Below are 25,747 nucleotides of genomic sequence, written 5' to 3'. Positions count from 1 at the left end.
CGGGTTCCACACGAACCGATCACGGAGATGGGGCGGCTATAAAGTGGCCGAGATTATTATAAGAGTCACTAAGTGTCAAAGGACTAAAAGCAAGAGAAGCTGAAAAAGTTACTTGGAAAAAGACAACTTAAAGCATGCCGCTATGAACCGGCAGCGAGGTGAGGTGGCTGAGGCTATACCCAGTCTCTTTTGCCGTCCCTTTATACACAAAGGAGAACTAGGTTTCCTCCCCTCACCCCAGTACCCACACAACGGAAGTAGAACCTTTGCCCTCTGCAGCATTACGTATTCCTCCGCGCCGGAAGAGTGCGTCGGCACTCACACCAGAGTGCTTCTCCTCAGCAAAGGAGAGATCAGGAACTTCAGGGTGTGCCGTTGAGGTTGTCGGACAGCGCGGAACCTTCACAGACAAGGAGACAAGAAACACGCGGTTTCTGGGAAAAGGAGGAAGAAGGACGCTTGTACTACGACGCGTCGTGTTGCCGCGGAGGGATTCTATCCCTGGGTGGCGGAGGGATTTGACAGCACGTTAACTTCCGGAAAAGTCCTAACCCTGTGAGGAAAAGCCCTGAAGGAAACAATAACAAACGAAAAGAGGAAGCGATTTTGGGGTTTCTGTGTTGTTCAGTTCTGGACCAAGAAGATGAGCTTCGGCCCCTGTCAGGGGACGTGAAAGAGTTCGGTGGGCTTTAGCCACCCCTTCTCCACCTGTTTCCCCTTCGGGGCCCCCTGGGTATTGCCATGGCGGGCGTGGGGTCGGGGGGCTACGCGTCGGAGTTCGTGCCACCCCCGGAGTGCCCAGTCTTTGAACCCAGCTGGGAGGAGTTCACAGACCCGCTCAGCTTTATCGGCCGCATCCGGCCGCTGGCAGAGAAAACCGGCATCTGCAAAATCCGACCGCCCAAGGTACTGGCGTCTGAGAAGAGGGAAGAAGACTGGGGGACTGGGTTTAGTTTTATTCTTTCAGTCCTCTCTTTTTATATTTCTTTATTTCTCAGCCATTAGGAGCTAAGTTTTGGATGTTTTTGCCTTGGTTTCTTTTGCAGTCTTATGACTGAACGCGAGAGTGTTGTTCCTAGGGCCTTGTCTCTTTAGAACTTGGGAACTGATACTTTTCTTCTTGTATTGTGGGCAAGGGTAACAAAAGACTTTAGGCCTTTCGTTGACCGACAAAGCGTTTGTAGTATCTTTGCATGACAGGTCTTACACTCATGTACAGTCTTCATGGCCGTACGATAGTAAAAACTGCCCTCCATCGGTTATTTCTTTATCCAAGCCCTGTTAACGCTTTATTTATTAAATATTTGCAGGCCTCATCTCACGGCTAAGGTTTCTTAAACAGTAATCTGAGCTCTAGTTTTCCCCAAGGATAGTATCACCAAACAAGAACCCCAGACTGATTACTGCTGAAATGAAAAAGTCTTCCCAGGGGAAGAAAAGGAGCAACATTTATTTTTAAAATGTAGGGGATTAGGAAGAATTTGTTTATGATTGATGTGGGAGAAAACGTTGAAATCTTGATATAAGGAACGGTGGATCAAAGATTTGCGAATCGCGATTATTGCAAGTAACTGGGTTTGTTTATGGGTTAATTACCTCAGTTTTTAAGGTGAAGAAAGCAAATACTGCTCTTTGTTTGAGGGAATTAGTGCCCTGAGACTCTGAGTGATTTGCTCAAGGTCAAAAGATTCTTAACCCATTAGACCAGTGCTTTTCAAATGATGTTCCTCGTCCACCTGCACCAGAGTCAATCAACCATATGCTCATTGAAATGCAGATCCTTAGGCCTCATTCCCAGACTAGAATCAGTTTCTGTATGTGGAAGATCTAGAATCGGCTTTTCTGGCAAGTGCTCGCAGATGATTCTTAATGCACATTAAAGTTTGAGAACCATTGTCTTAGTGCTTCTTGGAAAGGACACTTTGCTTTATATTTTGTCTATTAGTACTGTTACTCGTATTGCGTTTTAAAAAGCATCTGCTCTCCCCGAAGACTACCATAGTGTGCGCACCACAGTGAATAAAAAGAGTTCATTTGGGAGGGAGGAGAGGAGCTAATTTAGCACCTAAAGATTATTTCAATTAATAGTCTTTCAAGCCTTAGTAGGTAAATAAAGCCTTATTTTACAGATGAGACAAGGCTGGGTGAGTTAAGTAACTTATTGAATGTATGATCTTGGGTAAGTAGCAAAGTAGATCTTGAACCTAGATAGAAATGTTTGTTTCTAAAACCCAGACATACTACTCCCATTTATGCTAAGTGACTGGTTAAGATTATAGACTGTTGCTGTGGCTGATGCCTCTTTATGAATCTAGTGCTAGCCTACTAACAGAAAGGTCTCTGGTTTGATTCCCAGTCAGGGCACATGCCTGTGTTGCAGGCCAGGTACCCAGTTGGGGGCCCATGAGAAGTAGCCTGTAGATGTATCTTTTTCTTTTTTTTAAAATTTTATTTATTTTTAGAGAAATGAAGGGAGGGAGGGGGAGAGAGAGAGAGAGAGAAACATCAATGTGTTGTTGTATCTTGCGTGTTCCCCACTGGGGACCTGGCCCACAACCCAGGGATGTGCCTTGACTGGGGATTGAACCTGTGACCCTTAGGTTCACAGGCTGACACTCAATCCACTGAGCCATACCAGCCAGGGCAACATCTCTTGTACCTCGATGTTTCTCTCCCCCACTTTCTCTTTCCATTCTCCCTCAAAATAAAAATAAATAAAATCTTAGGGGGAAAAAAGATTATAGACTATCAATGGAAGCAAAGCATTGTTGGATAATTCCTATGATAAGTTGTTCCTGTATGCTTTACCATCCTCCAGAAGTTTCATTTAACTCTTTTTCTATCAAAATTAGCTAATACTGATAAAACCTTAAGCACTGAAGTTTTTTCTGAACCATATTTTCATTTACTCCATTGGCTATATGAATTAGAAATTCTCTTTAAGGTTCCTTTTGGTAAAAAAAAGAAAAGTTTTGTATTACTTAAAGATGGTTGAAATAATATACTTTCCTTTTTTATGTCATATTACTGAAAATTTAATTTCAATTTAATTACAATATTGGTGGATTTCTTTAGTTTAAAAGGTAAGATAAATATTTTTGATTACTCAGGTTTTTTAAAATAGATTTACTATTACTGTATTTGTATAATGCACTCCCATGTATAATGCACACCCATGTTTTTGACCCAAACTTTCAGGAAAAAAAACTTTCTCTTAAATTTTTAAATCCAATTATTTATTTATTTCTTTATATAGAGATACTTGTTTTTTTGTATTAGAAAGGAATTTGAGCACTTATTTTTGAACATATTATGATACAAGAAATTTTATGTAACAAATAATTACAAAACACAAGAACCAGATACAAGATATTTCAGGTACTACCCATGAATAATGCATATCCTTGTTTTTCCCTCAAAAGTTTTGACAAAAAAAGTGCACATTATACACAGCATAATATCATATTTAGGCCAAATTAAACTATGTTCTCTAGAACCGTGCTTGCAATATTCTATCTCATTTAGTTATACTGCATTTGAAGCCTAGAAATTGTCCTTGTTCTGTGGGTTTGCTTAATTAAAAAAAAAATATTTGGATGCCCAGAGCTAGGCTTTGAATAAAACATTTATATGACATAGACTGTATAGTGCCATGTCATAGTACACATGAATGAAAAAACATTATCCTATTATATAAGCACTATAAAAATTACTTTTTAATTGTACCTTTTTTTGTTTCTTTCAAATTGTTTTCTTTTTAATTTTTAAACTTGGATGTTTATTAGACATTGTATTGATACATGTTCACTACATTCTACTTGATTAATTGGGGAAAGCATAACTGTAGAATGTAAACAATGGTACTTGTGGGATTTGAGGATTTATAGGTAAAATAGTTTTAATACTAAGAATATTAGTGGTAAATAGTTGGAGATAAGTAATATTTTATCTAAAAGTAGTACTTTTTCTGTCTCTATAATATAATAAAGACTTGTTAGTTGTTTTCTTGTCGTCACCCTTTAAATGAAGGGAAGGAATAATGCATTCTTTACTTATATACCAATATGCTTTAAAAAAAATCTTTCCATTTAGGATTGGCAACCTCCATTTGCGTGTGAAGTGAAAAGCTTTCGTTTCACTCCCAGAGTGCAGCGCCTGAATGAACTTGAGGTGAGTGTTATATCATTGTTGCTCCTTCCTGATTCATTTTGTATGTCAGGGCTCTTGGTAGAGAACTTGGAGAAGTTCATCTATCAGAGCTCAGAGTTAACGATAATTGGGAGTGAATGGAAGGAAGTTTCTAATTAAAAAAAAATAGTTTTAAGTAGTTATTACAGCTTTTCTCCAAAACTGGGATCATGGGAAACTATCGCTAGCCATGTTTTCCATAGTTGAAATAGCCAGCTTAGGTAGCTTCAGAGACCTGGAATTCTTAAGCTTTATTTTCTTTAGCACTTACTGTTTTGCTGAAATTTTTTGTTAGTGTTGGAAGATTGTCCCCTGTGGTCTTTGGAAAGTAGATTTTTAAATTCTAACAAAAAAACCTAGTTTTCAGAGGTTAATTTTTTTAGGGAGGTGGGGCAGAGCTTTAACAGAACTCTTCCAGGAAAATAAATTTTTAATTAACTTTTAATTTTTAAAATTAAAATCTTAAGTTAATCTTATTTATTAAGATTTCCCTTTAAATATGACCCATCTCTCTATTTTAAAATTACTGTTCTTGTCTTCAAGATTTTCTGAAGATCTTTAGTGTGGTAGAAAACTGTTTCAGCTTACAGAAGGAATATCCTAGCTAAGGCTTAATAAGTCATGCTGAGGTTTTTTTTTCCTTGATGCTCCTAAAACATTTTCTGAGTTTTTGATATATATCTTTTCCTGTAGTCTCTTATAATTAGATACTTGATGAAGGATCTTGATATCAGTGAGTTTCACAGTTGGTATACTTTAAGTATGCATGTTATCTACCGATGAAATGGCAGAATGCTTAGAAACAGATTAATTCAATCTATCAGATTTTCTGGTTAGCTTAAAGTTAAGCCAACTTCATCCAAAAAATTGCTTTGATTGATATTATGAGAATTGTTCACATATATCAGAGTGACTTTTTTGCCTTAATGAATAAAATTATTAGAAATATTTTGCTTTATTATTAGCTTACTTTACAGGGTTGGACTAAACAATAATGAAAAATCTGAATTTCTTTAGAGAAATCATATCTGTGTTAAGTAAAACACATTTATTTTCAACCATAATGTAGTTCTTGTTTCTGATTTCTCCATTTTAATAATCTTAGGCAATGACCAGAGTGAGACTGGACTTCCTGGATCAACTAGCAAAATTTTGGGAACTTCAAGGATCTACTTTGAAGATCCCTGTTGTGGAGAGGAAAATCCTGGATCTGTACGCTTTGAGCAAGGTGAGGCTCTTACTGGGTCTAGAAATTGGAGCAGAGGTTAGTGAATGTATAAAATTAGGAATTTCAACCCTGGCTGGTGTGGCTCAGCGGATTGAGCACCAATTGTGAACTGAAAGGTCATTTGTTCAGTTCCTGGTCAGGATACATACCTGGGCTGCAGGCCAGGTCCTCAGCTGGGAGTGTGCATAAGGCAACTGATTGATGTTTCTCTTTCTCTCTTTCTCCCTCCTTTTCCCTCTCTCTAAAAATAAGTAAAATCTTAAAAGAAAATGAGGAATTTCAAATAAACTTGATGGAAAACGGCACTTATGTAGGATTTGTTTAACAATGAAATAAATGCAAGCATGAATAGAAATTAGAGATCCCAAAGTTATCCTTAAAATCTATTTTATAATAATGAGATTAATATTTAATGACTTACTCAGATTAGTAGGCTTTGTGATACACAATAATGGAAAAGGAATGATACCAACCTACTAATACTATCTTGTGTTGAGTGTAAAATGGCGTATATTGAGCATGCCATTTTTTTCTACTTCTTAATGTAAATTTATTATGTTAAAGAGAGTGAAGTTATTCAACATTCTACTAGTCACGCATAACTTCTGTTAATACCTGTAAGTATTGTTAATGGTTAACTGAAGCCAGCATTATCCAGTAGAATGAATAATAGTTCCCAAACTTGAGGGTGAAATATTTAGACTAATTTTTGCCTAAACTTAAGTTAACATTGTAACATTACATTCCCTGAGGAGAAAAAAACTAACTGACCTGCAGTGGGGTTCATAATAATTACCTTGAAGACATGCTTTGTTAATACAGTAATAAAAATCTATGATTGCTCTAACTTGTGAGTGAAGACAGCTTGATTATCTGTAGAATTTTGCAAATCAACATTTTTATGTGGCCTTTCATATCCTGTGTTTGATATACTATTTTGAAATAAAAACTTATTCTCATTTAAATTACAAAGTTAATTTTGGAAGATTTCATTTCAAAGAAAAAACAAAAAATTCCATTTAAATTATTTTTTATGATATATTAAAAAATTAATGTCAGGTCAGAATTCTCTAAAAATTTTGTTTTATACAAAAATTCTGGGAAGTATAATCTTAGGCTAAAATATTCTCTAGGTTTTTTTTCTTTTTAATCAATAAGGTAATGATGTCATTAAGCACTGTGCTGAGAATTATTTAGTGCAGTTGTATGAAAACCTATGATACACCAAAGGACAAACTATAGTGAATATGAGGGATGGGTTTATATCATGTAAGGAACCATTAGTATAAAAAATTTTGTTTTAAGAATTGTCTCTTTTAACAATTAAAAGGTAAACATTAGGTTTAATTAAGTGATAAATTAGGTGCATTCTTTGATTTATGGAGTTGTAGGATTTCTTTCTTTAAAAAAAAATAAGTTTTAATTCTTTACCCAAGGATATGCCCACTGATTAGAGAGAGTGGAAAGGAGGGTGAGAGAGAGAGGGAGAGAAAAGTCGATGGGTTTTCTCTTGCACATACTCCAACCAGGACCAAACTTGCAACATAGGCATGTGCCCTGACTGGGAGTTGAACCCATGACCTTTCAGTACACAGGACGACACTCCAACCAACTGAGCCACGCCAACCAGGGCTAGAGTTGTAGGATTTAAAAATTAGGAAGAGGCTTTACAGTTAATCTGAATACCTAGTTTACAATTCTTTGTAACCTTTAACATCTGGACTGTTTAATATTATCTTGAAAAAATCCAATTCCTTTTTGTGCAAAGAGAGAATACTACTAATAAAGTATATCTTATTTAAATACTTAGAGAATGTATTGCAAATATGTTAAAGGTTATAAGTTTGATTGTGCTGGGATTTATAGGAGTCTTGTCTTTACATCTCAATGGACATCTCTTTCCCCTAACCTTTGGAAATGCTTATGAAACTGAGATATAAAGATATAAGGCAGACAGATTTTAATTTGTGGTTATTCTCTTTATAATACTTTTGTTCTCTAAATATCCTAGTGAAATTGCTGCATCTCACCACATGAACTTTTTTCTTTACATTGAGGTGTAACTTAGAGCGCAATGTACAAATCTTAAATGTACAGTTGGATAAGCCTTTATATATGTGTGTACCTCTGGCACCACCACCCAGATATAGATATAGAACATTTATAGCACTCTGGTGGGCTCCTTCATCTTCATCCCAGTCAGTACTTCTCCCCAAAAGTAACCACTATTGTGATCTTTACCATTGGGTGACTATTTCATTAGCATGACATTTTACTCTCTAGCAAGGGGCTCAGGATGAAAAATGCAAAAAATATTGAGAGTTCTGATATTTTTTTAGGTTATTAGATATGCTCTTTAAAAAAAAGATTACTTTTGGCTGACAGATGATGAGCATCTTCTGAGCTTGTGTTATAGACATGATTATGAAACACTTTCACTTAGACTACTTTTTAATGGGAAGCAAATTTCCAGTCTTTTGAGTCATCAAATTGCCAGTGTGATGGTTTCCTGTTTTGATTAAATCACTTTGTCTTTCTCCCTTATTTTTGATAATAAGTGTTATTGGGATATCTGTAATTTAATGGAGTTTTACATGAACAATTACTGTATATAATCAGTACAGCAAGGAAATTCATTTTTATAAATATATTTTACTAATTATACTATTGCAGTTGTCCCAATTTTTCCCCCTTTGGCCCTTCTGCCTGGTATCCCCATTCCCTCCAGCAACTCCCCCTCCCCTCCATCCCCCCCACTTAGTTCATGATCATGGGTCATGCATATAAGTTCTTTGGGTTCTCTGTTTCTTATACTGTTCTTAACATCCCCCTGTCTGTTATTGTACCTGCCAATTTGTACTTCTTAATCTCTGCATTTTCCACCTCCACCCCTCCCAGTTTATAACCCTCCAAATAATCTCCATATCTATAATTCTGTTCCTGTTCTGCTTGTGATTCACTTGTTTATAGTTGTGAATTTCTTGCCCTTTTCATGTTCATAGTTTTGATCTTTTTCTTATATAGTTCTCTTTAACATTTCATATAGTAAGGGCTTGGTGATGGTGAATTCCATTAGTTTACCTTGTCTGGGAAGCACTTTATCCGCCCTTCCATTCTAAATGATAGCTTTGCTGGATATTCTGGGTTGTAGGTCCTTGCTTTTCATCACTTTGAATACTTTTCAGTCCCTTCTAACCTACAAAACTTTTTTTGAGAAATCAGCTGACAGTTTAATTCCTTTGTAGGTAATTCTCTGCTTTTCTCTTGCTGCTTTTAAGATTCTTTCTTTATCTTTAACCTTTGGCATTTTAATTCTGATATGTCTTGGTGTGGTCTTCTTTGGGTGCAATGTGTTTGGAACTCTCTGTGCTCTTGGATTTGTATGTCCATTTCCCTCACCAAATTAAGGAAATTTTTGCTTTATTATTTTTTCAAGTAAATTTTCAATTTCTTGCTCTTCCTCTTCTCCTTCTGGCACCCCTGTGATTTGGATGTTGGTTTAAAGATGTCTCAGAGGCTCCTAGGCCTCTCCTCATTTTTTTGAAATCTTTTTTTTTTTCCTGCTGTTCTGATTGAATGCTTTTTCCTTGCTTGTGTTCCAAATCATTGATTTGATTCTCAGCTTCATCCTCTCCACTGTTGGTTCCCTGTAGATATTTCTGTATGTCACTTAATTCAACCTTCATTTATGCCTGGGTCTTTTTTATGCTGTTGCATAAAAGTACCCAGTGAGTTCTTTGAGCATCCTGATCACCATTGTTTTGAACTCTGCACCTGATTGGTTGCTTATCTCCATTTTATTTAGTTCTTTTTCTGGAGTTTTGTTCTGTTCTATCATTTGAGCCATATTCTTTGTCCCCTCAATTTGGTAGCCTCCCTGTATTTGTTTATATGTAGTAGGTAGAGCTGATTTGACTCCCTGATTTAGTAGTGTGGCCTATTGCAGAAAAGCGCACCTGTAAATTGTGTGGGGGTGGAGCCTCGAGTAATTGCCAGGATGGGGCAAGCAGTTTCACTGCTTTGTGGCTCTGTGTGGTGGAGGGTTCAGGTAGGTGTCAATGCCACTGCGCGGCCTCTGGAGATTTCCCTGGGAGGAAACTGTCTCCTGGCAGTTGCCTTGTTGCCAGTCACTTCACTTTATCCCCATATGCCACTTGTGCCTTTTCACCTGTTACCCTCTTGCTGAACCCCAGAGGGGGTGGGTCTGTGTAAGTTCTGAGACCTTTGTGGGCCCTCTTAGAGGAGTCTCCAGTGAATCCTGCAGTTTCTTCTGCTGTCCCAACCCCCACTGGTTTTTACAACCAGAAGTTAACAGGGACTTATCTCCCTGGCGCTGGAACCCTGGGCGAGGTGATCTGGTCTGGGGCTGGAATTAGTCGTTCCTGAGGTATTCCTCCAGATTTTTATCCACCACATGTGAATGTGGGACCACCCACTCCACCACCTCTCCACACGTCTGCACCACTCCACGCCTTTCCATCTCTGTGCAGCTCTCTGTGTCTCTGTCCCTCCTACCTGTCTGGATTAATGTGGCTTCTTTAAATGCTTGGTTGTTGGACTTCCATACAACTCTGTTTTCTGACGAATCTGGGTGATACTTGTTTTGTAGTCATAATCTTTGCTGTAGTTGTGTGAGGAGGCGACGCATGTTTACCTATGCCTCCGTCTTGACTGGAAGTTCTGAGTCAGGGAATTCATTCTCTCTCTTAAACATTTTTTTGAAAAGCAGCATTCTCTTCGGTCTTTTCATTCCCCTTCCCACTCCTCAGAGCTACTCACTTTCAATTCTTAGCTGTTTCCAATTTTGATCTTTATATTTGCAAATAATATGTTCATTATACTACTTTTTCATTTTTCATTTTTAAATATTATATATTGATTTTCTGCCTTTAGAATTGGGAAATGCGCATAAGAAATCTAAATACAAATTTCAGTTCTCCCCTCCCCTTCTAATGTAGTTAGGTAAATTTTTAATCAAAATTTTTTTTGATTACTGTGATGGTATAAATACAAATATTATTTGTACTTGAGCCTCATAGCATGCTGTGATTTTTTTATACCATTTTTTATTTTCCTTGGATTTAATAATCCCCCCTTTTTTTTCATTTTGTACATTTGTTTATGACTGTCAAAAATTTATTTTCAGTTTTTTCAGCAGAAGTATAAATCTCTCAGTATGTTTTAACCCATCAGATCCTCTGTCAGTTTCATTTTCTTGGAGCCATTCCTCTTGCCTTTTCTTTCCTGCAGCAATCCAGACTGGTGGTTTTTTAAGGTCGGCTGTCAGCCTGGAACTTTATTTCACTATTATCATTCAGGGAATTTCCTTTGCCTCTCCTTGTTTCATATCATTCTCTTAGTTGGTTTACTCCTATTTGGGGGAAACATTTCTTCTACTATTCAATAGTTTAATGAGCAAGAAGATAAATGGGATGTGCTTTTTTCCTTCGTTGTTGATTTTGAGAGTATGTTTATGAAAACTGGGGACAGTGAAACAGGAAAGGCCTAGCATAGAAGAAGGAATGGAAGAGAGCCTAGGGGAAGGTGCTTTGGCTCTCTAGAAACATTGTGGGAAACAAGTGAGCCAAGGCAGGGCTGCTGTCAGTTCACTGGAGAGTCAGAAGAAGGAGGCCACGGGGGACAGGTTCAGGGGGTAAGCCCAGTATAAGATGTCACTGCCCATTGCTCACCTGGTTGCAAGTCTCATGGACTGTTAGAGTTTAGGAGATACACGCCTATGTGGGAAGAAGAGAAGGAAGGGAAAGGTGCACTCATGCTCCCAGGAGGGAGACCATGCACGGATGTAAATTCTTTGCTTGTCTAAAAATGTTCTAAAACTTTATTGGTAGTTTGGTGGGGTTTAAAAGTCTAGGTTGTAAATCATTTTACTTCAGTATTTTGAAAGCTTTACTCCATAATCTTCTGGCTTTCAGTATTGCTATTGAAAAGAATGATGCTATGTTAATTCTTGTTCCTTTCTAGGTGATTTTTTTTGTGTGTGTGAAGACATTAGGGTTAAATCTTTATTCCAAGTGGTTTGAGTTTTCACAGTGATATTCATTAATATGTGTTTATTTTTATTCAGTATTTTTACTGTACTTGATAACATCTCTAATCTGAACTCATGTCTTTGAGTTCTTGTGACTTGTGTTTTTTGACAATTTCTTCCACTTGAACTCTTATTAGTTGGTTGTTAGACTGATAGCCCGTTGTAGACTGTCAAGCTGAGTAGGCTATTAGACTGACCCTATAGTTTACATACTTTTTCCTTTCTTAGGGTAGAGTCCCTTATTTACTACTACTTTATGTCTGTTACAATTGTCCCTTGCTAGCCAGACTTAGTGTGTCATTGGGTTGAAATTTTGGCCTTGATTGACATTACTCTTTGGTCAAGTTTTGATAAAGGGCTTGTCTTCATTGGGTTCAGTTTAAGTGTATGCCATGTTTTTTTTTATAGGGCAATTTTGATTGATATTTTTCTAGTGACAAATGGTGTGATATATTGCATTGGAAATGCTTGGTATAAATGGTTTATATTTTGAAATTCTGCATGGTAATCCTTGAATCTATCAGATGAATAAAACCAAGTGTAAGGTTTTATATTTTTATAATACTAGAGCTGGTTAGATTATAAGATTATTGTATGTATGAAGCCAAACTCATGGTTTTGATTTCTTTGTGAGATAGCTTTGTCTTATTACTTATGTGCCAGTAATTAGAACTGGGTGGGAAAGCTTGATGATCCATGCAGATGTATTATAACTAATGGAAATTTAGCTTGAAGTGCGTTGACTACAAAGTAGATTATGTTATGCAAAGCTGATAATTGTATTGGGTAGTAAAGGTTATTGATTCTCTTTCCTCTCTGACTTTGTTTACTATTGCTCTCCATGTGCTTTAGCCACATTGGCCTTCTTATTGTTCCTCAAACATTATAGGCATGCTTCTCAATTTAGGGTCTTTGGTTCGGCTAGTTCCTGTATATCCGCTTGGGTAACTGCTTTGCTTCTTTCACATCTTTACTCAGATTTCACCTTTGTCATGAGGCTTTTTGTGACTAATTAATACTTCAGTTTATCCTAATTCTGCTACTCATGAGGCCTTTTAACTGCTTTTTAAATTTTCTTTCACCGGATTTATCACTTCAAAATTTACATATTATGTTTATTGTGTGTCTTCTCCCAATAGAATGTAAGCTCCATGAAGGTGAATGTTTTTATTTTATTCACAGACATGTCTCAGGCATCTAGAACAGTAGCTGACAGTATAGAAGCGCTGGAAATATATGAAAGAAAGTCATTTTAATTTATTTATTTGCTTCCTGACAGCCCCCTGTTTAAGCTACCCTCATTGTCTCCTGCACTAAAATATCTGAAAAAGAAATTCTTTTTCCTGGTTAGCTGTTAGCAGAGGAGCTACTTTGAGAGTATGATAAGAGAAGCTGAAGAATTAGAAATGTGTTCAACTCTTGTGCATGTGAATTTGTGTGTGTTTCTACCAAGCTTTCAGGTATTTTTTTTGTGTGAAGACATTAGGGTTAAATCTTTATTCCAAGTGGTTTGAGTTTTCACAGTGATATTCAATATTTTTACTGTACTTGATAACGTCTCTAATCTGAACTCATGTCTTTGAGTTCTTGACCAAACTTGACCAAAACTTGACCAAAGAGTAATGTCAATCAAGGCCAAAATTTCAGCCCAATGACACACTAAGTCTGGCTAGCAAGGGACAATTGTAACAGACATAAAGTAGTAGTAAATAAGGGACTCTACCCTAAGAAAGCACTAGTGAAACATTTTGCTTTGGCTCTAGGTTCTTCTTTGTCTATAATGGTATCCTAGATTGCAAGAGTTGAAAATATTTTCTTCACTTATTTATAGTATGTGCATCCCCTAGTTCCCCCCTACTTGTTCACACACATAGACATTTATAATACAGATAATACTAATTAGCACTTCCTGTGTGGTGCTTCTCATGTTTTATTTACTTCATTTGTCTTCACAGTAGCCTCATAATGAGGTATAGGTACTATTTTTAAAAAAATTTTCACCCGAGATTATGTTTTATTGATTTGAGAGAGAAAAGAAAGCAGCTGGGGCTGGCGGGGGGGCAGGAAGAGGGAGAGAGAAACATTGATAAAAGAGACAAACATTGATTGGTTGCCTCCTGCATGTGCCCCAACTGGGGATTGAACCTGCAGTGTTTTGGTATATGGGACAATGCTCCAGCCAATCGAGCCACTTGGACAGAGCAGGTGTAGGTGCTATTATTACAACTTTTAAAATAGTGAGGACTCTGAGATGCAAATTATGTAATTTACCCAAGGTCATACAACTATTAAGTAGCAGAGCTAGTATTTGAACTCTCAGCCTGGCTCCAGAATACGTGCTCTTAGCCTTTAAAAAAAATTGTGGTAAAATATACATAATATAAAATTAGCCATTTTTAAGGGTGCAATTTAAAGGCATGAAGTACATTCAGAATGTTGTACAACCATCACTGCTATCTATTTCCAGAACTTCACCCCTCCCTGTAGTCCCTGTTAAAGCCTCTATTCTACTTTCTCTATGAATTTGCTTAATCTAAGTATGTCATGTAAGTGGAATCATAGAATATTCATCCTTTTGCATTTGATTTATTTCACTTAGCATAATGTTTTCATGGTTCATCCATGTTATCACATGTACCAGAATTTTATTCTTTTTTTGTGGCTGAATAATACTTTATTGTATGTGTATGTCACATTTTGTTTATCCACTAATCTCTTGATGAACATTTGGGTTGTTACCACCTTTTGACTGCTGTGAATAATAGTACTGTGAACATTAATATGCAAGTATTGTCTGAATCCCAGCTTTTAGTTCTTTTAGGCATATACCTAGAGGTGGAATTGCTGGATCATGTGGTAATTCTGTGTTGTTTTTTTTAAAGTGTTTTGATATAGTAAAATGCAGTAATACATATTCAAAGAGGAAAATTACTTTGAGTTCAAATAACTTTGTCACAGTCCTTTTTGTTCTGTTGTCAGTTAAACTGAAAGCTGCCTAAATTTCAAAGTGTGAGAGAGATACAATATCAGCTTGTAAAAGATAGGGGCCTTGATCTGTACACATTGTACACAGTGCCAGTTTTGATGTGAACATTCAGGCAGGTTGGCCAATTTATCTCATCACTCTCTATGCTAAAACATTCTATATTATATTCTAGTAAATGTAATACTATAATCTGATTTTTCTGTATTATTCCTTATAATCTTCCATGTAAAATTTTTCTCCTTTTGAAAAATTATAACCTCTTTTCCATATACCCTCTGAATCCATTGTTTGCTTGACATTTTTATTAAATTTTATAAGCTTTTTCGGTACATTTTAAAATTTCTTTTATGTTTCTTTTATACTATATAACATTTATTCTCTTGTCTATTTTTGGTCTGTATTTAATTCTTATATGTGGCGTTCCTTGAGGATATGGAGTACATATATGTGTGTAGTTTTCTCAAGGTACATAATGTACAAAGTGTAAATTCATTAAATGTTTTTGAATGCCTGGTTTACTTAAGGTAGGCACAATACCATTAATTTAATAATAAAGTTTAAAACTTCCAAAAATCCTCTCACTCCATACTTTAAAATGTTGACAAATTTCAATTTTGTCAGATATTCGTTGAAAGGAAATTTGAAATCTAGGCCCAGAATAATTTTTGTATTTAGCAATCAAAATATAGAGTTAATGCATGAATCTATCCTCTTTACCTAAATAATTTTTACTTTCTTTTCAGATTGTTGCCAGCAAAGGAGGTTTTGAAATGGTCACCAAAGAAAAGAAATGGTCTAAAGTGGGTAGCCGCTTGGGATATCTGCCAGGAAAAGGAACTGGGTCTCTTTTGAAGTCACACTATGAAAGAATTCTCTACCCATATGAGCTTTTCCAGTCTGGTGTCAGCCTTATGGTGAGATACGTTTTTTTGGGTTTTTTTTTTTTTTTTTTTAGGAGTGGGTAAGTCCAATCTGTCAAGTATCAATTTTAGACTGTGTTCACCATAACAAGTTAGCAGTTGACTCTGTCGCAGGTACCAAAACTTGGGGGAAACAAGGTATATTTTAAAAATCAGCTATTTTTGGTGGTTTACAAGGTAAAGGATGATGGGATGATATTTTCTTATTTATTTAAAATAGGTCCTTTTGCTTAAGCTTTTTGAAATACTCCTCTTCATTTTATGTATTTTTTAAACAACTTTATTGAGATATAATTTACATGCCATAGTTCACTCACTGTAGATACACAGTGAATAAGCTGTAATAAATTATACACTATACTCTAGTTTCACACTTTGATCAGCCCAAAAAGTTCCTTTGTGTGTGTTTGTAGTTGGTTCCTACTCCTACCTGCAAACCTAGACAACTCCTGATCTACTTTCTGGCTCTATAGTTTTGCCTTCTCTAGAAATTTCATATAGATGGAATCATACAGTATGATTTTGTGTCTGGCTTCTTTGACTTAGCTTAATGTTTTTAAGGCTCATCCATGCTTTAGCATGTATTGGTACTTTATTTTTATGGCTGACTAATATTCCATTGTATGGGTATACTATAGTTGTTTATCCATGTACTAGTTGATGGATAGATTATTTCCAGTTTATGGTTATTATGAATAATGCTCTGAATATTCAAGTACACGCCTTTGTGTGGACATATGTTTTCATTTCTCTTGGGTAGATACCTAGGAGTGGAATTGCTGGGTCATATGGTACGTTTATGTTTAACTTTTTAAGAAACTGCCAAACTGTTTTCCAAAATGGCTGAACCATTTTACATACACACTAGTAATGTAGAGGCTTCCAATTTCTCCACGTCTTTGCCACCAGTTGGTATTGTCAGTTTTTTGCTTGTAGCCCTTCTAGTGGGTGTGTAGGGGTATCTCATTGTGGTTTTAATTTTCATTTCTCTCATGACTAATGGTGTTCTGCATCTTTTCATGTGTATATTAGACATTTGTTTATCTTCCTTTATGAAGTGTCTGTTCAAATCTTTTTTATTGGGTTGTTTCTCATCTTGTACTTGTTCACTGAATGTTCTAGATACAAGTTCTTTATCAGAAAATGATTTAAAAAATATTTTTTCCTAGTGTGTGGTTTATCTTTTCATTTTGTAATGGTGTCTATTTGAAGAGTAATTTATTGGTATTTTTTCCCCTCCCCATTTATGGATTGTTTTTCTGTTGTTATAGCTAAGAAATTTTTCCCTAACCCAAGACCACAAAGATTTTCTTCTTCATTTTCATCTAGACATTTTATAGCTTTAGCCTTTTTATTTGGGTTTTAATCCATTTTGAGTTTTTGTGTGTGTGTATATAGTATAGGATAAAGGTGTATAAGTTTTTTTCTGATGGGCAGAGTGGCATATGAATATCCAGCTGTACCAGCACTATTTGTTTAAAAGACTATCTTTTCCTATTTATTTACTTTGACATCTTTGTTGAAAACCAGTTGACTTTAAACATGTGGGTTTATTTCTGGTCTTTGTTTTGTTCTTTAATCTATATATTTACCTTAACACCAGTACTTTGCTGTCTTGAGTACTATGGCTTTATAGTTTTGATAACCAGTAGTGTAAGTCCTCAGACTGTATTCTTTTTTCCAGAATTTCTAAACAATTTGCATTTTCACATAAATTGTAGGATCAGCTTCTCAATTTCTACAAAAGCCTGCTAGGTTTTGATAGGGATTGACTTGAATCTATAGCTCAATTTGATGGGAGAATTGTCATCTGATTTCATGTAGCATTAGGGATTTATTGTAAATATATTATTTTTCCTCTGAGCCTCAAATCCGATCTCTTATCAGTGAATCTCCTCTCTTTCTGTCCTCTGATTCTTTAGGGTGTACAAATGCCTAATTTAGATCTTAAGGAAAAAGTGGAGCCTGAGGTTCTTGGCACTGATGTCCAAACTTCCCCAGAGCCAGGCACAAGAATGAACATTCTGCCAAAGAGAACAAGACGTGTCAAATCTCAGGTATCAATTTCCATGGGCCATTTTAACAGGAGTTTTGAATGTACTGACTGTGAATCTGGTTATAGGAGGTCATTCACATACTGTTACTCTTTAAAACTTGAAGAGACATATGTTTCAGTTATTTTTGAGAAGAATGGGGAAGAAATTATAAAATTCAGTCTGCTTTGATTTAGAAAACTTTTCGTTAATTTTCAGCAGTTTTTGACAGAGACAAGAAATCAGAGGGTGATTGGATATTGTAGGGTCAATTTCACAGACATGCTGGTGAATTCTGGTACATTTTATTTTCATGGTTAGCCAAAGTGAGAGGAGTAGGAAAGAGTAGTTTTATACTTCACTTGTCATTCCTCTAAGAAACCAGAGTAAAAGTTTCTTAGTGTCTGGACTCTTCCAATGTAATTTCTATAGTGTTCTTATAACCTGAAGTAATTTCAAAGCATAATGAATGCATCAGAAGAAAAGTGCCCTAATTTCTTTTTATTCACTCCTCCTACTATTCCCTTTTTTTTCTTTTTGTGGTTCCCCAAAGTTGTACATTTTAAGGTTGTTAGTAAAGACAAGTGTGTAAGTTGGGACAGTGAGGTGCCCTTAGAACTCTGAGAGGTAATCCATTTACTTTTTTAATAAAAAATTTTTTTATTGTTAAAGTACAGTTGTCTCCATTCCCCCTGGCCCCCCCCCCCACTGATCCATTTATATTAAACACATGAGTAGATCAAAATACAACTTAGCTGGATTAGAATCATTGACTTTAGCATATCTTAAAAACCCTGTGTTAAAAAAATGGAAATGGGTTACATTGAAAGTGGGAGTCAGAGACGGAAGATAGTCCATGGCAAGAGACACTGTATCTGAGGTGGTAAGGAGTCCTGTCACTGGAGAGGCAGGCTAGTGATACTTTGTGCTGCTTTTTTAGAGCTCGGGATATTTCTCTTTGAGGCCATATATTCTTCCCTTGTTCTGAGTTTATGCTTGTATAAATAACCTCCTGATTCAATAATTTAGCTTCTTAGGTGCTTTGATAGCACACAGAGAGATGTCTTGGATGGGGAATATTAATTTAATGGAAATTCATTGGAAAGTGATAGCCCCACTGTAAATTAGTAAACTCTGATTTAGTCATTAAGTGATTACCATAGTATTGCTATGGTTGTGATCCCTTTTGGGTCATGATTCTATTTCAAGACCTGAAACACTTGAAGAGTAGTAGTCTCTTTGACATGATGACTTAAAACTGAAGAGTTGCCCCAGATGGCCCTGCCCACCTAATCAGTTACCACTTGTGATGACATACTTTTTGATGTTTCTTCTAAAAACAACGAAGAAGTTCTGCTTTCTTGATACACCTGCCTCTCCCATGACCCCAACTGGGACCTGGCCTGCAACCCAGGCATGTACCCTGACTAGGAATCAAACTGGCAGCCTTTTGGTTTGCAAGGCAGTGCTCAATCTACTGAGCAACACCGGCCGAAGCAAGTGGTATTTTTATTTTGTTAATGATTTCTTTTGCTGTGCAAAACCTTTTAGTTTGCTGTAGTCCCATTTGTTTATTTTTTCTTTTATTTCCCTTGTCTGGGGAGATATATCTGATAAAAAATTGCTATGAACAATGTCTGAGATTTTGCTGCATATGTTTTCCTCTAGATATGGTGTCAGGTCCAACATTTAAGTCTTTGATTCATTTTAGATTTATTCTCGTGATGTGGTCTACTTTCATTTTTATGCATGTGTATGTCCAGTTTTCCCAACACCATAGAATAGGGACTACATAGAATGCTTTTACCCATTGTAATAACTGTCACTGGAGCCAGATTGGTTGGTATCAGGTAGAAACTAGAACCATTTCAGGATTTGCAATTAAGAATTTCTTAAACTCATAGTTCTTTCTTTTTTTTTTCTTTTTTTAAACTCATATTTATTAATTACTCTTGCCAGTCTGCTTCGTTTTTATTTTTCTATTTTAATAAGAAAGCAGAAGGCTTTCTGGTAGAACTCCAACTTTTTGCCCCATACACGAAACTGTTAATATTCATTCTTAATCTCTGCCTATCTCTGTGGGTAAAGTGTGCCTTTCTCTCCAAGGATAATCTGCTTTCATCCTCTATGGCCTCTTTAATGATTTCAGTACATGAGTTGTGAATCTTTCTCTTCTGCTTCCTCTGCTACCACTCTCCTTCTCCCCCCACCATATAGATCTGTGTTCAAACCTTTTTCTTTAAAGAATAACCCATACTTTTTTTGAGCTATATTTTTCATACAGTAAGATGTGTATATCTTAAGTGTACATTTTGATGAATGTTTATACCTGTGAAACTAGGACTGATTCCCCCCTTTTATATCACTATAGGTCATGATTTTTTTTGATACATGTCCTATATTCTATTAATACCTTCTTTTCCTTTTTGATAACCAGATTGTTCCAAATTTGTTTAATGGGAGCACATTCAAGCTGGTTCATGATCTTTTGACATGTCTCCATCAGTTTTTAAGAACTTACTGAAGCACAGGAAGGGCTCATCATCTTCTTGTCCTGCCTTAGACCTGGAATCAGCCATTTATGCAAGGAATCCTGGTTAATTTTAGTGGGAAGTGGTATTTAGAAACCAAGATCTGAGCACAAGCTGTGGTTCCTACTGGGATACCATTGTTTATAGGCCCTTTTATTGTCAGGGCCGGAAAATAAATTTTAAAAACAGTGTGACTTTATATTTTCAGGTAATACTGATAATTCCAATTCTAGTCCAGCATCACCAAGTTCTTTTGGTTTATGTTGTAGTTCTTTTCCTAGCATTTTGAGTTGGTAACTTAATTCATTTATTTTTATTCTTTTGTTTTAATATGTTTAAGGCTGTAAAATTTCCTGTAATTACTGCTTTAATTTGTTAATGAGATTCTGATAAAGTCCTTCTATTATCACCATTTTTTAATAGAAAGTTGGAAAATTCCAGGTGGAAGGGCCTTTTGATATTTTTATTTTTCTACTTTTATTCCAATAATATCAGAGAATGTTGTTTTATTATTTCTACTTTTTAGAACTGCATTGCCTGTCTATAAAAGTTGCTATTAGATAACTGATTAAAATACTTCGATATAGCACATACTATATAATCAATATGTTAGCTTTAATTATTATGTACTTTGCGTTAGTAGGGGTAAAGAATGTGTAGTGTTGTGTTTAACATTGGACTAACTGTAGAGGTTGAGAAGTATAGCCAAATCAATTTACTAAAGTTTAAAGTAAATTTTGAAATGCCTTTTGGTTGGTTGGATTCATGTAGATCTTTTATTAGCCTAGTCTGCATACATCAGCTGTTGTGTAGCCAAATTTATAGTTTGTATTTTATCCTGGTTTATTTTTATTCTTATTCACTTAGAATATGTAAAATAAATTTTGTTTTCTTTTAAGTTTTTGTTTATTTTTGATTTACTTTTTATTGAATTTTTCCCCATTATCATTTAGTCCCCTTGTACCCTCCTCCACTCAGCAATCACCACATTGTTGTCCATATCCCTGAGTCCATTTTCCTTTTTGCTCAGTCCCTCTACTCTATTACCTCCCCCTCCAGCTGTCCTCTTGCTCTCCATCTATGAATCTGCGCCCATTTTCCTTGTTAGTTCAGTTTGTTCATTAGATTCCACAGATGATTGAAATCATATGGTATTTGTCTTTCTCTGACTGGCTTATTTCACTTCACGTAATGTTCTCCCGGTCCATCTATATTCTCGCAAAGGATAAAATTTTCTTCTTTTTTATGGCCAAGTGTAAATGTCCCATAGTTGTTTTATCCACTCATCTACTGATGGACGCTTGTGCTGCTTCCATATCTTGGCAGTTTTAAATTATGCTGCAGTAAACATAGGAAGTGTTATGTTCTTTCAAATTAGTGTTTTGGGTTCCTTCGGATATACTTCCAGAAGTGGGATCGCTGGGTTAAAAGGCAGATCCATTTTTAATTTTTTGATGTATCTTCGTACTGCTTTCGAAAGTGGCTATACCAATCTGCATTCCTGCCAACAGTGCAAAAGGGTTCCCCTTTCTCCACATCCTTACCAGCACTTGTTGTTTGTTGATTTATTGATGATAGCCATTCTGACAGCTGTAAGATACCTCATTATGGTTTTAATTTGCATTTCTCTGTGATTAGTGACATTGAGGATCTTTTCATACGTCTGTTGGCTATTGGCTATCTGTATGTCTTCTTTGGATAAGTGTCTATTCAGGTCCTTTGCCCATTTTTTAATTGGGCTGTTTGGGGTTTTTTTGGTGTTGAGTTTTGTAAGTTTTTCTTAAAAAATAATTTCTTTAAAAGATTTTAATTTATTTTTAGGGGAAGGGAAGAAGTAAGAGAGGTAGAGGAACATCAGTGTGTGGTTGCCTCTCGTGTGCCCCACACTAGGGACCTTGCCCACAACCCAGGCATGTGCCCTGACTGGGAATCGAACCAGTGACCCTTTGGCTTACAGGCCAGCACTCAGTCCACCAAGCTAGGGCAGTTCTTCATAAGTTTTAGATATTAACCCCTTCACAGATGTGTCAGCAAATATGTTCTCACATTCTGTGGGCTCTCTCTTTATTTTTATGTTTATTTTTTTATTTATTTACTTTAGAGAGAGGGGAAAGGAGGGAGAAAGAAAGGGACAGAAACGTGGATGTGCGAGAAACATTGAACACCTGCCTCTCCCATGACCCCAACTGGGACCTGGCCTGCAATCCAGGCATGTACCCTGACCAGGAATCAAACTGGCAGCCTTTTGGTTTGCAAGGCAGTGCTCAATCTACTGAGCAACACCGGCCGAAGCAAGTGGTATTTTTATTTTGTTAATGATTTCTTTTGCTGTGCAAAACCTTTTAGTTTGCTGTAGTCCCATTTGTTTATTTTTTCTTTTATTTCCCTTGTCTGGGGAGATATATCTGATAAAAAATTGCTATGAACAATGTCTGAGGTTTTGCTGCATATGTTTTCCTCTAGATATGGTGTCAGGTCCAACATTTAAGTCTTTGATTCATTTTAGATTTATTCTCGTGATGTGGTCTACTTTCATTTTTATGCATGTGTATGTCCAGTTTTCCCAACACCATTTATTGAGTAAATTATTTTTGGCCCATTCTATGTGCTTGCTTCCTTCTCGAATATTAATTGATTATAAAGGTGTAGGTTTATTTCCAGGCGCTCTCTTCCCTTCCATTGACCTGTGTGTCTGTTTTTATGACAGTTATTGTTTTGATTTCTATGACCTTATAGTATAGTTTGATATTAGGTAGCATGATTCCTCCAACTTTGATCTTCTTTCTCAGGATCACTGTTGCTGTGTGGGGCCTTTTGTGGTTCCATATACATTTGTTCTAGTTTTGTGAAACATGTCATTGGAGTCTTGACAGGATTGCTTTGAATCTGTAGATTGCTCTGGGTATTATAGACATTTTAATTATGTTAATTCTTCCTGTCCATGAACATGGTATGTGCTTCCACTTAGTTGTATCTTCTTCAGTTTCTTTCCTCGGTGCCTCATAATTTTCTGACTGCAGGTCTTTTACGTCCTTGGTTAGGTTTATTCCTAGGTATTTTATATTTTTGTAGCATTGTGAATGAGATTGTTTTCTTAATTTCCCTTTCTGTTAGTTCATTCTTGGCATATAAAAATGCAGTTGATTTTGGGATATTAATTTTGTATCCTGCTACTTTGCTGAATTCGTTGATCAGTTCTAATAGTTTCTTGGTGGAATCTTTGAGGTTCTCTCTGTACAGTATCGTGTCATCTGCAAATAATGGGAGTTTTCCTTCTTTTTTCCAATTTGAATGCCTTTATTTCTTCTTTTTTTTCTGATTGCTGTGGCTAGGACTTCCAGTACTATGTTGAATAAGAGAGGTGAAAGTGGACATCCCTGTCTTGTTCCCTATCTTATGGGGAACACTTGTAATTTTTGCCCATTGAGTATGATGCTGGCAGTGGGTTTGTCATATATGGCCTTTATTATGTTTAGGTATGTTCTCTCCGATCACACTTTGCTTAGAGTTTGTTTTTTTTTAATCAGAAATTGGTGCTGTATTTTACCAAATACTTTTTTTGCATCTATTGATATATCCATGTGGTTCTTATCCTTCATTTTGTTTATGTGGTGAATCACATTAATTGATTTGCGAATGTTGTACCAACTTTGCATTCCCAGAGTAAGTCCCACTTGATCATTGTGTATGATTGCTGTATTAGGTTTGATAATATTTTGTTGAAGATTTTAGCATGTATGTTCGGCAGAGATATTGGCCTGTAACTTTCTTTCTTTGTATGTCTATCTGATTTTTGAATTAGGATAAGGCTGGTCTCATAAAATGAGTTTGGGAGGCTTCTCTCCTCTTGAATTTTATAAAATAGTTTGAGATGGATAGGTGTTAATTCTTCTCGAAATGTTTGGTAAAACACCCCTGTGAAGCCATCCAGTCCAGGGCTTTTGTGTGTTGGGAGTTTTTTGATTACTGCTTCAGTTTCTGTAGGTATAATCTGTTCAGACTCTCTGATTCTTCCTGATTTAGTTTTGGAAGATTATATGTTTTCTAGGAATTTATCCATTTCATCCAGGTTATCCAGTTTGTTGGCATATGGTTGTTCATAGTATTTTCTTATAATCCTCTGTATTTCTTTGGTGTCAGTTACTATTTCTTCTTTCATTTCTGATTTTATTTACTTGGATCTTCTCTCTTTTTTTCTTGAAGAGTCTGGTTAAAGTTTTGTCGATCAGGTTTACTTTTTCAAAGAACCAGCTTCTGGATTCATTGATCTTTTTTATCATTTTTTATACTCTATTTCCCTTATTTGTGCTCTGATCTTTATTATTTCCTTTCTTCTACTCACTTTGGGTTTTTGTTTTTGTTTTTTTTTTTGTTGTTGTTCTTTTTCAAGTTCCTGTAAGTGTAAAATTAAATTTTTGTTTTGAGCTTTTTCTTTTTTAGATAGGCCTGTAATGCTATGAATTTCTTCTCTTAGGATTGCTTTCCCAGTGTCCCACAGATTTTGGATTGTTGTGTCCTCACTTTCATGTGTTTCAAATTATCCTTTGATTTCTTCCTTGATCTCATTGTTGACCCATTCATTGTTTAATATATTATTTAGCTTCTATGTCTTTGTGTGTTTTTCAGTGTTCTTGTGATTGTTTTCTGGTTTCATAGCATTGTGGTCATAGACAGTGCTTGATAATTAAGTCTTCTTAAATTTATCGAGACTTGTTTTGTGTTCTAACATGTGGTTTATCCTAGAAAACGTTCCGTGTGCACTTAAAAACTATGTATATTCTGTTGGGGTTGAAATGCTCTGAAGATATCAATTAAATCCATTTGTTCTAGTGTTTCTCTTAAGGCCACTGTCTCCTTGTTGATTTTCTGTCTGGAAGATGTATCCATTGAATTCAGTGTGGTGTTAAGAACCCTGACCGTGACTTTATTTCTGTTCTCTCCCTTTATGACCAACAAGATTTGCTTCATATATTTAGGTGCTCCTATGTTGGGTATGTAAACGGTTACTAGGGTTATATTCTCTTGTTGGATTGTTCCCTTCATTATGTAGTGTCCTTTGTCCCTTAACTATAGCCTTGGTTTTAAAGTATTTTGTCAGGTATAAGTACTGCTACCCCAGTGTTTTTTTCCTTCCTATTTGCATGAAATACCTTTTTCCATCCCTTTTAGCCTGTGTATATCTTTCGATCTGAGATGTATCTTTTGGAGGGTTTTGTTTTCTTATCTATTCAGCTACCTTGTGTCTCGTGGTTGGAGCATTTAAACCATTTACATTTAAGGTGATTATTAATAGATAACGTATTAGTGCCATTTTATTGTTAGACTATTTTCCTCTGCTTTTTCCTTTTTTTTCTTTCTCTTTTTCCCTCTCCTTCTTGAACAAGCCCTTTAACATTTGTTACAGTACCGGTTTGGTGTTAACAAACTCCTTTAGCTTTTTCCTGTCCTTATTTCTCTTTCAGCTTTAAGTGATAGCCTTGCTGGGTAAAGTAGCCTTTATTGTAGGTCCTTGCTTTTCATCACCTTGAATATTTCATGCCACTCCTTTCTGGCCTGAAATGTTTCTGTTGAGAAATCAGATGATAGTCTAATTGGTGCCCTCTTGTATGTAACTACCTGGTTTTCTCTTGCGGCTTTTAGGATTCTCTCCTTGTCTTTAAAGCCTTCTCATTTTAATTATGATGTGTCTTGGTGTAGGCCTCTTTAGATCCAACTTGTTTGGGACTCTCTGAGCTTCCTGGACATATGTGTCTTTTTTCTTCACCAGATTACTGAAGTTTTCAGTCATTATTTCTTAGAATAGGTTCTTGAT

General features: G+C 36.0%; 1 protein-coding gene across 1 annotated transcript in view; it reads left to right on the top strand.

Moving 5' to 3' along the window:
- The first annotated feature begins 310 nt into the window (after window positions 1–310).
- KDM5A (lysine demethylase 5A) overlaps window positions 311–25,747 on the top strand; it is a 110,901-nt gene continuing 85,464 nt past the window's right edge. The window contains exons 1-5 of the mRNA XM_054577166.1: window positions 311–906; window positions 4,093–4,170; window positions 5,294–5,416; window positions 15,195–15,365; window positions 17,294–17,428. Coding sequence (XP_054433141.1) covers window positions 742–906; window positions 4,093–4,170; window positions 5,294–5,416; window positions 15,195–15,365; window positions 17,294–17,428 — 672 coding nt within the window. The 5' untranslated portion in view covers window positions 311–741. The remainder of the gene's footprint in view (window positions 907–4,092; window positions 4,171–5,293; window positions 5,417–15,194; window positions 15,366–17,293; window positions 17,429–25,747) is intronic.

The sequence above is a fragment of the Pteronotus mesoamericanus genome, unplaced genomic scaffold, assembly GCF_021234165.1.
Source record: "Pteronotus mesoamericanus isolate MK-2021 breed Mesoamerican mustached bat unplaced genomic scaffold, CSHL_Meso_final contig_41, whole genome shotgun sequence".
Lineage (NCBI taxonomy): Eukaryota > Metazoa > Chordata > Mammalia > Chiroptera > Mormoopidae > Pteronotus > Pteronotus mesoamericanus.
This window is presented reverse-complemented; position numbering and strand designations above follow the sequence as displayed.